The following is a 13,577-nucleotide window of genomic DNA, read 5'->3' on the forward strand; positions in this document are numbered from 1 at the left end:
GCATGTGAATCTCAATCTGAGCGGGAGCTAATGAATTGTTTAGCACGTCCATAATGAGAAGTGATTTGTGTTTCCTTGGGTACAGGAGGACGTGACTTTCTGGCTTTCTTTATGTATCGACTGCCACTATGGATTAGCCCTGCTCAGCATGTCAGGGGCATTTCACTGATCTAACCATCCTGTTGTCTCTTCTTTCCTTACACAACACTCAAAATCTCATAAACAGAAATTGACTTCGACTCCTGTAGGGAACACTGGAGGCACAGATGCCATTTAGCTTCAGATTCACTCTTGTCTAAATATTTCATCTCTCAACAAGCCAAATGAATCCTCTCCATTCTAATACATATATAATTTGACAACAAGCTCTGAGACATCCACTCTGTGTAAATACGATATGACTAAAACGAATATCTCCCTAGTTGTATAATAAGTATATCATGAATAATTGATGACCCCCTAATCATAACGGAGAGGTAATAAGGCTTTCTCACCACTCCACATTACATCCCTGTTTCTGAGCAGCCTACAGCCGGCCTTAGGCGGAAAATGCATGGAGGAGAAATGTGCAAATAACCATGTTTGCTATGTATGGATGGTTTAAAGAAAATACAAAGATGTAGAGTTTAGTAGCTTTAGAAAACATATTCCATCAGGAGACGGAGTGTAACCAGTAAATATTTAAGCAATTTTAAATCTGAACTTGGATCTGTGAAATGAAAATTACAGTATGAAAATGCCTTTAAGGCAAATGTTTTCGAAAATTTATGAGAAAAATAACACAGGCCCGAATTGCAGGTCTTGCAGTTGCGGTTGCATAGTTTGTTGATTACATAGTGGAGCTGAGCAGGCAGCACAGGCTGAAGGACGGGTGGGAGGGGGGTTACACACAAGAAAAAAAAGAAAAGAAAAGAAAGAAAGCAAGCACTGTCTTTCTGCAGCTGTGTATGCCAGACTGGATTATCTTCTTATATGTGTCAGTCAACATAATCAGTACAACACACATTAATGTTTTGGAGTAGAATTCCATTTTATTCACAGAAGAAGTGCCTGGAGCATGTGAAACAAACTGGGTGAGGCTGTTATTCTACTGACCTGTCAGTTCTTCCTCCCCTTTCATCCATCTGATGTAGGCGGCTGGCTTGCCGCCAATGGCTGTGCAGGTGAGCTCCGTCTCGTTCCCCTCGCTGACCACGTCCTCGCGGCTCTCGATGATTGGGCTGCCTGGCGGGACTGACCCAGAACAATGGCAGAGGCAGCACATAGACACACAGACAAAAATCTATTAAAACTTTACAATAAAGTTTCAAATACTTAAATACTGGGTAAAGTCACTATTCCTCACTATTAGTAAGCTACCTGTTCACACTGATCGTCAGTGAATACATAAGTTTCAGCTTTTACTGATTTACAGTGCTCTCCATAACAGTTGGGACGATGATACATTTTTTTGTAGTTTTGCATCTGTGCACCATCACAATAAATTAATCAGTCAATATGTGATGGAAGCACACAAACTTAACAAACTGGTTATACACAGTTCCCCATTTTCAGAGGCTCAAAATCAATATAAACATAAAGACTCTTTGTACTTGGATGGAAAAACTTTTAGAACCCACGGACATCACAAAGTGTTGTTTCCCCCTTGAGATGCTCCGCTACCCCTTTACTGCAGCCACCTTTGTATCAAATAATGGAAAAGCATGCTCTGTTGAGCTCAGATCATGTGACTGATTTGGCCATTGAACAATATCCCATTTCTTTACCTTAAGAAACTCTTGGGTTGCTTTTGCAGTACACTTTGGGTCATTTGTACTGATCAGTCTGCAGCATTTGGTTGAATCTCTTCTATCAGCAGTCGCATCGTCACAATGCTGCCCCCACTATGTCTAACAGGTTTCATCCTTTTCCCATCATTCTGGTATTTCATTTGTCTAAAGATCTAACCTGACCTTTGTGCTCTTGAGTGTAATTAGTGGTTTTCACCTTCTAAACTCTCTGCATTTCCATTCATGAATGCATCTCCGAATTGTGGACTTTGATTGTCTTCTGCCTAATAATGGCATTAACATTTCTCATATTTAAAATTAAATTAATGACAGCAATAAATGACAGCACGTCTGCTGTATTTGTCATAAAATAACAAGGGAATAGGCCTCACATGGCCATGAGACTACTTGCCAGTCAATTAGACCAATAATTTACATTTTTTCTTGAATTAAACCTGTAAGTCTGCACTTCAATCACGTATTGTTGAAATTACACTCCACTGTGGTGGTGTACAGAGGCAAAACTACAAGTATTGTGTCTTCAGTATGAGGAATAATAATTATAGATTCAATATAAGGACTCACATATCTCAGCGAATTCTTGGAAGGAGATGGACACGATTATACAAAGAAGTGGAATAACTTGAGCGACAGATATACCAAACAAAAAAAAGACACTACTGCAAATAAAGGGGATCCAAGAAGGAAAAAAGAGCCAGGATTTTGTTTGTTTCTATTGTGGCTAGCACTGCATAGGTGCACCACAAGGCAATTAACAGCATGCACAAGCATGAATGCTAGCAACGGCATCGTAGTAGGCACTTAAAAGACTCACCACAGTAGTTTAAAGTAGCCGTTAGTGTGAGAGGTTGAAAATGATGTTGCCTCACCAGCTATGACAGATATCTAGTCTTTTCGCAGATTTTTGGGGAAGCAATAACAGAAATACTCTATTTTCTCATAAAAAAGAAAAGAAACTTGTGTGAATGTGGCAAGGATAAACTACAGGCTAACATTAAGCAGTGTTCTGTTATTGTCTAAGGAGATCCAATCTTTTCCATGTTCTCGTTTGAAAGCATGCACAATCCAAGCAAAGCTTTAATTTAGAATGTTAACCTTATGGAGAGTAGAAAACAACTGAAAACAAAAAAAAAATCTTTTTTGTTTGTTCTGCTGTGAGGTTGTGACACATCATCATTTCATGCTGATATAGTGAACTGGTTCATATTTTTAAATCATATAATTATCATTTATTTAAAGTTTTGTTATACCATCTGGAAAATGGGAGCCTGATACTCGTTTGTATATTTGATAACTTTGACGATTTCTACCAACTCACACGAGAAATATAGTTTTATTTAGATGCTACTAGAATAGACAAGCTGTTACAGACTAAAATATATTTTCATTTGTAACAGCTTGTCTGCATTTCAGATGCTTTTGCAGTTGTTCATATCATACCTGTCTAAATGAACGGACGTGTGCTTATTTTAATCACTGCAGGTGCCTACACAAGAGGTCATATGACTCACATTTTTATTTTATTCATCCCAAGAGGGGCTTAAGTAGCTGATATGAGTTGCGTGATAATCTGCACAGTGTCGTGACAATCCATCAAACAAGTGGCGGACCAACAAACCACATTACCTCAATTACTGTTGTTTTTTTTTTTATTAGGTGAGTAAAAGGAGTTTGTGATGCATTCATTAACACCTTCAGCTAGCATGAGTCACGAATCTATCTCCTTGCATTTCTTTTAAGCTAATGTTAAACAAGCATATGTGATTAGAACCTATGGGTGTAAAAAGAGGATGGGGAACAGTTCTCCCTCATCCCTTGTATTACTCATCACAGCAAACTTGCTGAACTTCAGTTACTTGAAAGAAAAAAGTCAGCAGGGTGCTTATTTCAAGGACTCTTCAATGCAACCCTTAGTTCAGAAATACTGCAGCTAGGTTTCAATTGTACAACTAGAGTAATTACTTTAAAGTGCTTTTAATTCCTTTCAATCCCCCAGGATGTCTGCATGTATAATAAAGCTTAACTAGAGTAATTTCACTCCAAAGCATCAAAGTGTGGCACAGCTGACTCTCAATAGGGAATCATTTGGAGCAGCCAAGTCAACATTCACCGGGATTCACATAGTCAACACAGCTGCCAAAACCAACGCGGTCTGAGCCATCAGTTTCAGCATCTGCTCCTTTTCGTTATGCTGTTGAGCACCGCGAGAGCCTAATTGGCTGACATTTTGTTTCAGTTGCTAAAGATAACAGGATCAAAGATTACTATTATTTCATATTCACCGTCTATAATGGAGCAAAATAAAACAAAAGACTGTGTGCGCGTGAGGTTCACACATGTGTCCTCACACCTACCTAGGACAGTGATGTCTGCGTAGGCTTCCTGAGGAGGATCTGTGTAGAGCTGGCACACATAGCGTCCCTCATCGGAGAGTGACACATTGGACAGAGACACCCGCAGTTCGTTGTCAGAGAAATTCACCAGCTGGAACCGGCTGTCCTTGAGAGCTGTGGGGATACATGTGAGACAGAGACAGTGAGGATACAGAGTACAGGGACACAAACACGGGACATGGGGTGAGAAAGAAGGGGGACGGGTGGGGGAAATGGGAAGTGGTGGAGAGTGGTGAGAACGAGAGAGAGGACGGAGAAAGACAAAAGAGACAGTAGAAAATGAGACTGAGGAGAGAATGTGGTGGGCAGAGTGCTGCTCTTTTGTGGGCTTTCTCCTTAATTGAGTAAAAGAAAAGTGAGTTTCAAAATGATTCATACAAGTTGATTTATAAAGTAGCTTTACAGTCCGAAGAGCACTCGCAAAGAAAGGAAAGTGTGAAGAGTGCTCATGAAGACTCCTAACAAGCTAGGAACTCTTAAAATGGGCTGCGGCTGGTCATGGATGGATGCATCAAACTCACATATTCCACAAAAAGGAGAGGCATTCAAACATACATAATGAATGAAATCACTGTGTGCAAGAAGAGAGGCTCGGATGCCTCAAACTCTAAATCAAAAGTAGACAAGAATATGTATACTAATGCCTGTATAGACTGGCTGAAATTTCTTTTAATGTCATCAAACTAGGTTAGCCATCTCTGAGTTTTACCCACTGCGTTTCATTTAGGTCAGCCCTCATCCCAGAGCACTCTTTTACATAAACAGCTTTGGTTGATTTGATTGGGAGCCCTTTTGATGTTTTGACCTGCCTTCTTTATCAAGCCCTCTCTGCATCTGTCGAGCTAACGAACTCAATTCAGCCCCCTTAAAGCGCAGGGAGTTTATTATTCCCATCAGGCTTTACACTTAGCATCATGATCATTACCCAAGGTCTCGGGGCAGTGTCAACATGAAACCTCATTCCCTGATATAATTTGAGAGCTCTTTGGAAGTCTCTCCTCAAAGGGAAACAATGACACTGATGCACTTTGAGAATCCGAGCACCTGCTAGGGAGGGAAACCCTTCACTTGTGAGATGCTGATGGCAGTTTACACAAAGCTGTTTCATAACTGGCTCGCTGCTTACATAAGAGCGTGGATGATGCACAGTGTCTGCTGTTTATTAGAATGTGCATATTTTCACCAAAATATGTCTAATGATTACATTCATTAGCCTATTAAATATCAGGAAATATGATGGCTTTATGAAAAAAAAATTATCTCACATTAAAATGTTATCCAGTCTAAGATCATGCTTATTAATATAAAAGTAGAACATATTCCAACTCAAAGAGCTTAAAAGAAAGATAATTAGTTAATTGTCTTACAATTTTGGCAAAAAATAGCAACAAACAGTCCATTGTTCATCATGTAAACTCACAAGTAAATCAATAATCACAGCAGCCAGTGAGACTGCTCTCATCAGGAAGTCAGAAAGTCAAATTCAAGGATTGGACATCCTTTCTCTGGTGCTTTGAAATGGTGATGAGCTAATCAAAACTGAGAGCTGTAATCACATTTGTTGTGCACAACAGTACTAGGTCCACCAACCAGCAGCCGGAACTATTTAATGAATCAAAAAATTGGTAAGAATACATATATATGATCTGTGTACTTTTTGTACTTTTCTTGGAAAGCCTTTCATAATCAAAGTGCAATTTATAAACAGTTTTGGAATCACATTACTTGTGTCAATCTGTAAGACACATTTAGTTAGAATGGGCCTTAAGTTATGGTCCTTGAACACTTAGAAAGAGAGTGACATCTGGACTTTCTCTAAATGCTCCGATGATCCGATGCTTCACAGTATCCTACTTATGAAGTCCTTCATGAATACACATTTATTTCCTGTCAAATTTAGAACACTTGTGGTATATTTTATATCAGTAATTTAGTATTTGTGCCTGTACATTACAAGTAGGGCTGAAGCGGAAAAGGGGGATGTCTCATATTTCTGTGCTCCAATCACAATTTAGGAACATTTAAATCAAAACGCTCGCTTATGGTGCCAGGTCCCCACCGCATACTTATGAAGTAGATTGGCTGAGCTTTTGCATATTAAAGTCAAATATATTTCAATCAGCCACAATTCTTCACGTCGTAAAGAAGTACTGCTATAACCGGCGTACTTGTTACGACAAAGCAGTGATATGGCATTTGCACGGAGTTTCTAGGCATCAGAATCTTGTAAATCCAGCGCTTAGTCTATTGCTGCTTGGGTTTAGATCTCTGCCAACTCCTAAGCTTTTTACTGATGCGTGAAGATTGATGAAAGTGAAACAAGGTGGTAAAGTTGTTGCTAGACCGCTAAACAATTAGCTGAAACTTGTTGTAAAGCTCAATAAAGTCTAGGAAAGACGCAGCTTTGGCTGGTAATTCTCTGCACACGCCTAACTATGAATGAACCCTTTCACACTGTCACATTGGGTTGACGCTCTCACTTTATTTGTATTAAAAAAAAAAGTCTTTATAACAGCCTTATAACTGTAACAGCAACCAGTTTCCAGAAGCTCTAAACCTACCAGGTCTGACGTTGAAACAAAAGCCTTTCGGCAGTATCATTTTAAACCTTTGTAACACAAAGTCAGACAACTCCTGAGAAGATGCAGTGAATAAATAATGGTGTTCAATTGCATCACCATCCAAAGAGGTCCACCTTCGCTGATAAAGGCTCATTTTTCCCATTTCAGATGACAAGTCTGCCAAATTGCATGTCATTTCGCATGTATCTGGCACAATAAATGGCTCACCCTAACAAGACTCGCTCCGCTTCTACCTGTGACATAATTCATCTTTATTTGCTGCAGCAGAAATTTGTTTATATGGCCTTCACTGGTACTGTAAAGCTGTTATCGTTTTGGTATTTCTGTGCGTATCTGTGTTTCTGCGGCTGCCGCTTTGCTTGTAGCCACTGTTCTGGCTCCTGGTGTGTCTCTGTGTCACTGCTGTTTACTTCCTTGTATACAAAGATCTGCCACTGTGTCAGGCGGCCCTGTTGACAGGTAACAATGCCACTGGCCGAGGGGGGTCCCAGCAGAACCAGCAGTCCTTTAGGAACAGAGCCTAGAATAGCGCTGCTATGGGGTTCACTAAACCCCATTACCAGAAGCACAAATATGCAGCGGCGGACCAGAAACACTCCAGCCAAACATATACTCAGATCTAATCGTGGATAAACAAAACTGCTTGTTTTTTGTAATTGAAGGTGGCACTGTATTGAGTTAGGCGGAGAAAATGCCACGTTTATAGGCCCGCTTGGAGCACCTCGACAAAGCACGAAGAGGAAAATGTTGTCTTAACATCATGGAAAGATTTCCTTAGCAGTGCTGATCTAAATTTGATTGTCTCTGTGGTGTCAAAATAAATATTTTTTTAGGTGTAGAGCACAACATGATCTTTGCTATTTTACAGTCCATTCTTCTCTGCCATATTGTGAGACAGCTTTAGGCATTTTGTACAAATATGACAAAGATGTGTACTCAAACTCCCCCGATGCTCTTCGCTAGTGGAAAATGGAACACACGTCTCACTACCTAGACTTGTGAAACAGCTGGGATGCAATATAGACCGAAATGAAGGGTGTTCCTCGTTCACCTTGAATCTTGGCTCAGATCCCAGATATAAACAAGTTTAAAAAAAAAAAAGCAGAGACAAAAACTCAGTTCGGAGTAGAAGTAGCCCATATGCTCATGCATAATCATAATGTTCAATATCCTAATCTAAGAGATTATCGTAAAATCGAACAGTGACAAGGACACAAAAGTATTCCCATTATGGTAGCATTGTTAATTATCTCATATCAATCTTGCAGTATTCTTAGCCTAATGACTTGTGTAAAAGAGCCAGAAAGTCAAGGACAGATGGAATCATGTTTGGACAGAAAATCTGACAAAAAGCTGGAGCTGATGTTCTAGTGATATCTGATATCTTCACAGTAATGCCAAACACAGGACAATTCCTTTGAACGGGATGTGTTTACAATTGTTGCAGCTCTTTACGTGCAACAATCGCACAAAATAAGCAAAATAAGCAAAAAGTCTAGACGAGAGTGTAGACGAGATGTTGTGGACAAGCTAATGAGGAGAAATATGATGTTCCACTATGCTGCAGGAATAGGCTGTTTATGATTACTCTGTTTATTGTGTTCTTTGACAATTGACTAAAAAATAAAATATCGGTGAGAAATGCACAGGATCATTTCAGGCTGTCACATCTGAGTAACATTAAAGAAAGACAGCTAAACATCTCTGCTCTGCTTAAGTGGTGTCACGGTCTGTGGACGTAGGCCGTGCGGTGGTGTGTGTGGTGGACCCAGGTGCGAACACAAGTGAGTAGACGGGAGTGAACTTAAACTGAAAGCGAGCCTTTATTATGGCTGATGACACAGAGTTCAAACAAAGCAGAAATACCGTGACTAAACTATAACTTAACTGGGAAACTAATACTGTGATAAATTATGGAGACTCGGAGAACTATGACGATGACTGCAAAGACTGGCTGTGAAAACATGGAGGGTGGGAACAGACGACGCGACACAGACTGAATGAAACACAAAGACTAAATACACATAAGGGATGATCAAGGGAAGTGGAAACACATGAGGGGGAACAGCTGATACACATGAACCTAATGACAGGACAGGGAAAGTGAAACTACAAACACTGACATTAGACACAGACTTTCAAAGTAAAACAGGAAACATGGGGATTAGACGTGACCTGAACTGAACATAACCACACAGACATGACGCATGACAGGTAGACGCACGGACCAGGGAGACTGAATACAGGAGGAGATGACATAAACAACTAAGAAACAAAGGACTAAACAGCAACCTCGAAATTAACTAGATTAACTAAACTAGGGCACAAATGAATACCAAAATATATAAGAACTCAAACACCGGGTCACAGACCCAGCCCATGACAAGTGGAGGTAAATTTTGTAACTTTCAATAGAATTTTTTTGGGGTTTTTTGCAATAGATTATAAATTATTCCACTTGACAGTGAGGAAAAAATTCTTAGGTTACAGTTTTTGTTGTTGAAGTTTGAAAGTGGGTATTTAACATGGAAACTAATACACACATTGCACATTAAATTATACCCAGACAGATTCTTGCACCATAGTCTTCTGGAAGAAGAGCCATTATTAGCTGTAGCTCAGGTGGCAGAGCAGGTCAGCCACTAATCAGAAGGTCGGTGGTTCGATCCCAGGCTGCCTCCTGACTGCAAGATACTAACCCCATGTCTGCCTACTGGTGGTGGTCAGAGGGCCCGGTGGCGCCAGTGTCCGGCAGCCTCGCCTCTGTCAGTGCTACAGTGTAGCTGGCCATCGCCAGTGTGTGAATGTTTGCGTGAATGACTGAATGTAGTGTGAAGCGCTTTGGGGTCCTTAGGGACTAGAAAAGTGCTATACAAATGCAGGCCATTTAACATATGTGTTATTATTTTATTATTCCTTTATTTATCCAGGTAAAAATCAGCAAAAGCCAAACACGCATACGCCACATAATAACATAACAATTAAAAACAAATGCAATTTTCCACACAAACATGTGAAAAACAATATACGACATTAGGTCATTAAGAGCGACATTAAAAACAGTCGCACTGACTAAAAGAGGTATTCTCTTGTTCTTCTAAAATTTGACTTAAACTCCCCCAAGGTAACCACTTCTGACAATTTCAGCTCCTTCTGCAGATTATTCCAGGAAACGGGGGCACCGTATCCTGGACTATTATCACAGGGTCATATTATTATCATGACCGCGTGTCTTTGAGTCGGAAGACTTTTGAGTAAAGTTCCAGTTTTTCAAATTGCTTTGTTCTGTGTTTGATTATTGTTTGCTTTGGTTTTGATATCTAGTAGTATTGTTTGTTTGTTTTTGGCTACTTGTGGTTTTGGTCTCCCCATTTGTTTTATACTGTGTTTTAATCTGTTCTGTTCTTATCTAGGTTTAGTTCAGCTGTCTCTTGTTCCCCTGTTGTTTCCACTTTCTTTGGTCACCCCTCAGTGCACCTGTCTGTATAAATGAACTCAGTCTTTTTTCGTCCTCTGTTGTGTTATATCGTTTACTCCTAACTCCGAGTCCCTGTTTGTCTTTAATTCCTAGTTATCGCCCAGTGTTTCTGGATTTATCTCATACCTGTTTGGGATTTCTGTTTATTTTTCCCTTTGGGCTTTTTCATGGATTATGTTTATTGAATTTCTGTCAGTCACTTCTTGTTTTAAACTCTGCCTCTCTGTGTCCTTGCATTTGGGTCCTCACATCAACACACTCCAGCTTTCAGCAGCTATGATTTAAAATGACAAAAATAAAAGAGCAATAGTAGTAGTAGAAGTAATCTATTTTGTTTGTTTACTAGATGTCAACCCCAGATACTGTGCATAACTATCAAAATCCTGAAAGTATTTATACCAGCGGGAGTATGCCAAGAGTGACCAGGCTTATCTTACCAGTGCCAAACTACTGTATAAAAGTCATAAACATAAAAAAAAAGATTCTCTAAAACTGACAGTACAAATATTCTTGGTATCTGGTACTCAGGATTAAAAGAAATTGGATTTCTTCTATTTCCATCAATTGTTTGCACTCATGGTCCTTGGTGCAAACAAGGACCACAAGTTTGCATTTCAAGCCTTCATGCTTACAAACACAATACAGCCGCTAACTGACAAATGCTTTTCTTCAAAAAAGGAAGAATGATGACGACTCACAGCAGAAAGACATCTTGTGTGTGTGTGTGTGTGTGTGTCTGTCTGTATGTGTGTGTGTGTGCAAGACACACTGGCACTTACGTCTAACGTCTTTGAAGTAAATGGTCTGTCTGTTGGGGTTGAGCAGCTGGATGACGGAGTCATCGTTGTTCCTCACTCTGCAGCTGATGGTGGCCGTTTCCCCCTCAATCACCGTCACGTTGTCAGTTGCCAGATTCTGACCTTCGACTTCACAACGCAGGCGGAAAACACAGAAGCAAAAAATACATTTGAAATGTGGAACAAGCATCTCTGTCTGGATATTTAAAGTATCTTAAATATTTATGTTTCTAACAACAGGGACTGCATGTCAACACACGCACAGTGCAAAGATACGTGAATAGGCCGTGTAGATTGTCTGTTTGCAGCCATGTCTAATCCTTTTAATATAAGAGCCATGTGCAGTGTTTGTCACTATTGATCTCCCCCAGCTCAGAGTGGGCCCTGTGAGTCAGTGCCAGATGGGCTGTAAGCTCTGCTGCCCACGAAGGTAGGGAGTGAGGAGAGGGTAGGAAGAAAAAGAGACAAAGAACGAGTGTAAGAAAGTGGCAAGTAGTAGATATGGGTGGGGTGGAGGAGGTGAAGAAGAGAGGGGGAGTTAAACAGAGCACGAGAGAACAGAGAGAGGAGAGATGAGCCGAGTTGGATGCTGTATATGGTTAAGCTTTATCAGAGCCCTCCATCTGAGGTTCCATGTGACCAATGTGTGCTCAGTGTGCTCAGCGGTTCTGTTCTGTATCTCTAGGAATAAAAGTGCTGTAAGCATCTGAGTCACTCTCTGTACACTGGCATTGTTGCCACTGACAGACCCTGGACCTTGTCACCTCACACCAAACCCCCCACACACAAAAAGCCTTGCTTTGTTTCCCCTGTCTTTGGAGAGAAAGAGGAAGAGAATCAAAAGTCACCTTGTGCTATATTTATCCGGCAGGAGCCAAAAAAGCGTAAGAAGAATGGAGAATACGTTTTAATGCTTCAGATTCACACCAGCGGAGGAACAACACTCTAAGCCACAGCCCCAAGAAAACATCAAAAGCACATTTGCATGCCCGAGTTGTCAGACACCTCTATTGCATTCTGACATTTACAAAGTGGAGGGGGGGAAAAAACGCCTGCATTTTCAGATAGTGATAATGGGAATAGACAGGCAAACTAACATGATTCAAAATGAACTCTGTGAATGCGGCAAGCAATAAGAAATTAACCTCCTGTGGAGAAAAGCTCCTCAGACCTGTCTGATGCAATGAACTACCCATTTCATTCCACTCTGCTGCCGGGTCTCAGGCTCAGGACAAAAGGAAGGTAATAGGTAAAAACAGCCACAGATTATGTCCAACAAGTACACAATACAGTCAATTAAAGGTTTATCGTAAATAGGTAATATTTACTACATGCTAATGTGGTTGAGGACAATTTCATGTAATACTGCTGAACAGGCATGGACTAAGAATACGTCCAAGAATAACTGCTCAGATAGGACAACAATGACTGAATGTGTAAATGAGAGAGTACATGAGAAAATGCAAAAAAAGGTTTGAAGCCCCATCTTTTTCAGCACATTACCTCTGACTGATGGATTGTAATGCATATAAAAATGGAAATGAGATCTATGTTTTAATGTAACATATATATTAGACCTTTAGTTTCCCTTGTGTAAAAACAAGCCACAGCAAATAATGAGTGGATAGTGCACATGCAGATCAGAAAAGTGTGGATCCCACCTACACTGTGACTAAAGTCAGTGCAAAATAGTGCACACTGCCACAGGCTGAATCCATAGAGGAATCACCACAATCTACCAGGTACCTGAAAAAACTGTAACGGTTAACTGTGAATTAATCAATAAACACTATATATTGTGACAATCCTGCTCCCTAAAATATAAGTTCAAACAGCTACACTATATTCCCCTTTACAATTGAACGCAAACCTATTTTCTCTTCAACAAAATACCTGACAAGCGAGTTCACGGAGGTGTAACGGTTCTGAAACGTAGGCCAAACTTACAAAAATCCCTGGCTTGCTATAGCAGGCTGTATACCAGTGTGACAATACCTTCCACACTCCTGCCCAACCCCCTGCCACAAATGTTGAACTTTTATTACATTTCTAATACAAGCAATGATAGATGATTGAATGATAAAAACCTTGTAAAAGTTGACCTAAGGAGAAAAATTATGTGACAGCCAGAAAGACAGGAATGGATTTATCATTGTAGCTAACTGCAAGGGCATTACTGGTATGCTAGCCAGGCTTTATGGTTAAACACAGAATTAAACAGTCTTTTTTTGTGATAGCGTAACAGCACGAGTTTAAAAACAGGCTGAAAAGTAGCATAATCTGATCCTCATCCTCACATATGAACCAAAACCATGTTGAAGAGTTGTAACCAGGGGATCATGTGTCGGAAGAATCAAGAGTTCATTTCTCATGTGCTGCAGCCTGGCGTTGCTTCCAGCGACATCATGGACATACGTGTACCTTTTAATGTGTTAATGGTGCAGATGCAAAGTGGCGGTCGCAAAACTTCAAGGATCTGGTTAACTACTGAGGAGGATCATTGTTTTTATGTGCTATGTAATTTCAAACGTGCCTTT

General features: G+C 40.3%; 1 protein-coding gene across 3 annotated transcripts in view; it reads right to left on the bottom strand.

Moving 5' to 3' along the window:
- The window catches only part of cadm1b (cell adhesion molecule 1b), a 161,565-nt gene that overhangs the window by 35,141 nt on the left and 112,847 nt on the right, over nucleotides 1–13,577 (bottom strand). For all 3 annotated transcript variants that reach the window (XM_086261872.1, XM_086261870.1, XM_086261871.1), the window contains 3 exons: nucleotides 11,023–11,169; nucleotides 4,145–4,297; nucleotides 1,096–1,233 (listed from right to left, as the gene is read on the bottom strand). In XM_086261872.1, the coding sequence (XP_086117998.1) occupies nucleotides 1,096–1,233; nucleotides 4,145–4,297; nucleotides 11,023–11,169 (438 nt within the window). The remainder of the gene's footprint in view (nucleotides 1–1,095; nucleotides 1,234–4,144; nucleotides 4,298–11,022; nucleotides 11,170–13,577) is intronic.

The sequence above is a fragment of the Aulonocara sp. 'chitande type north' Nkhata Bay genome, linkage group LG14 (genome assembly GCF_057382095.1).
Source record: "Aulonocara sp. 'chitande type north' Nkhata Bay isolate Kocher_YH1m ecotype deep benthic linkage group LG14, A_spYH_male_GT1.1, whole genome shotgun sequence".
NCBI classification, from domain to species: Eukaryota; Metazoa; Chordata; class Actinopteri; order Cichliformes; family Cichlidae; genus Aulonocara; species Aulonocara sp. 'chitande type north' Nkhata Bay.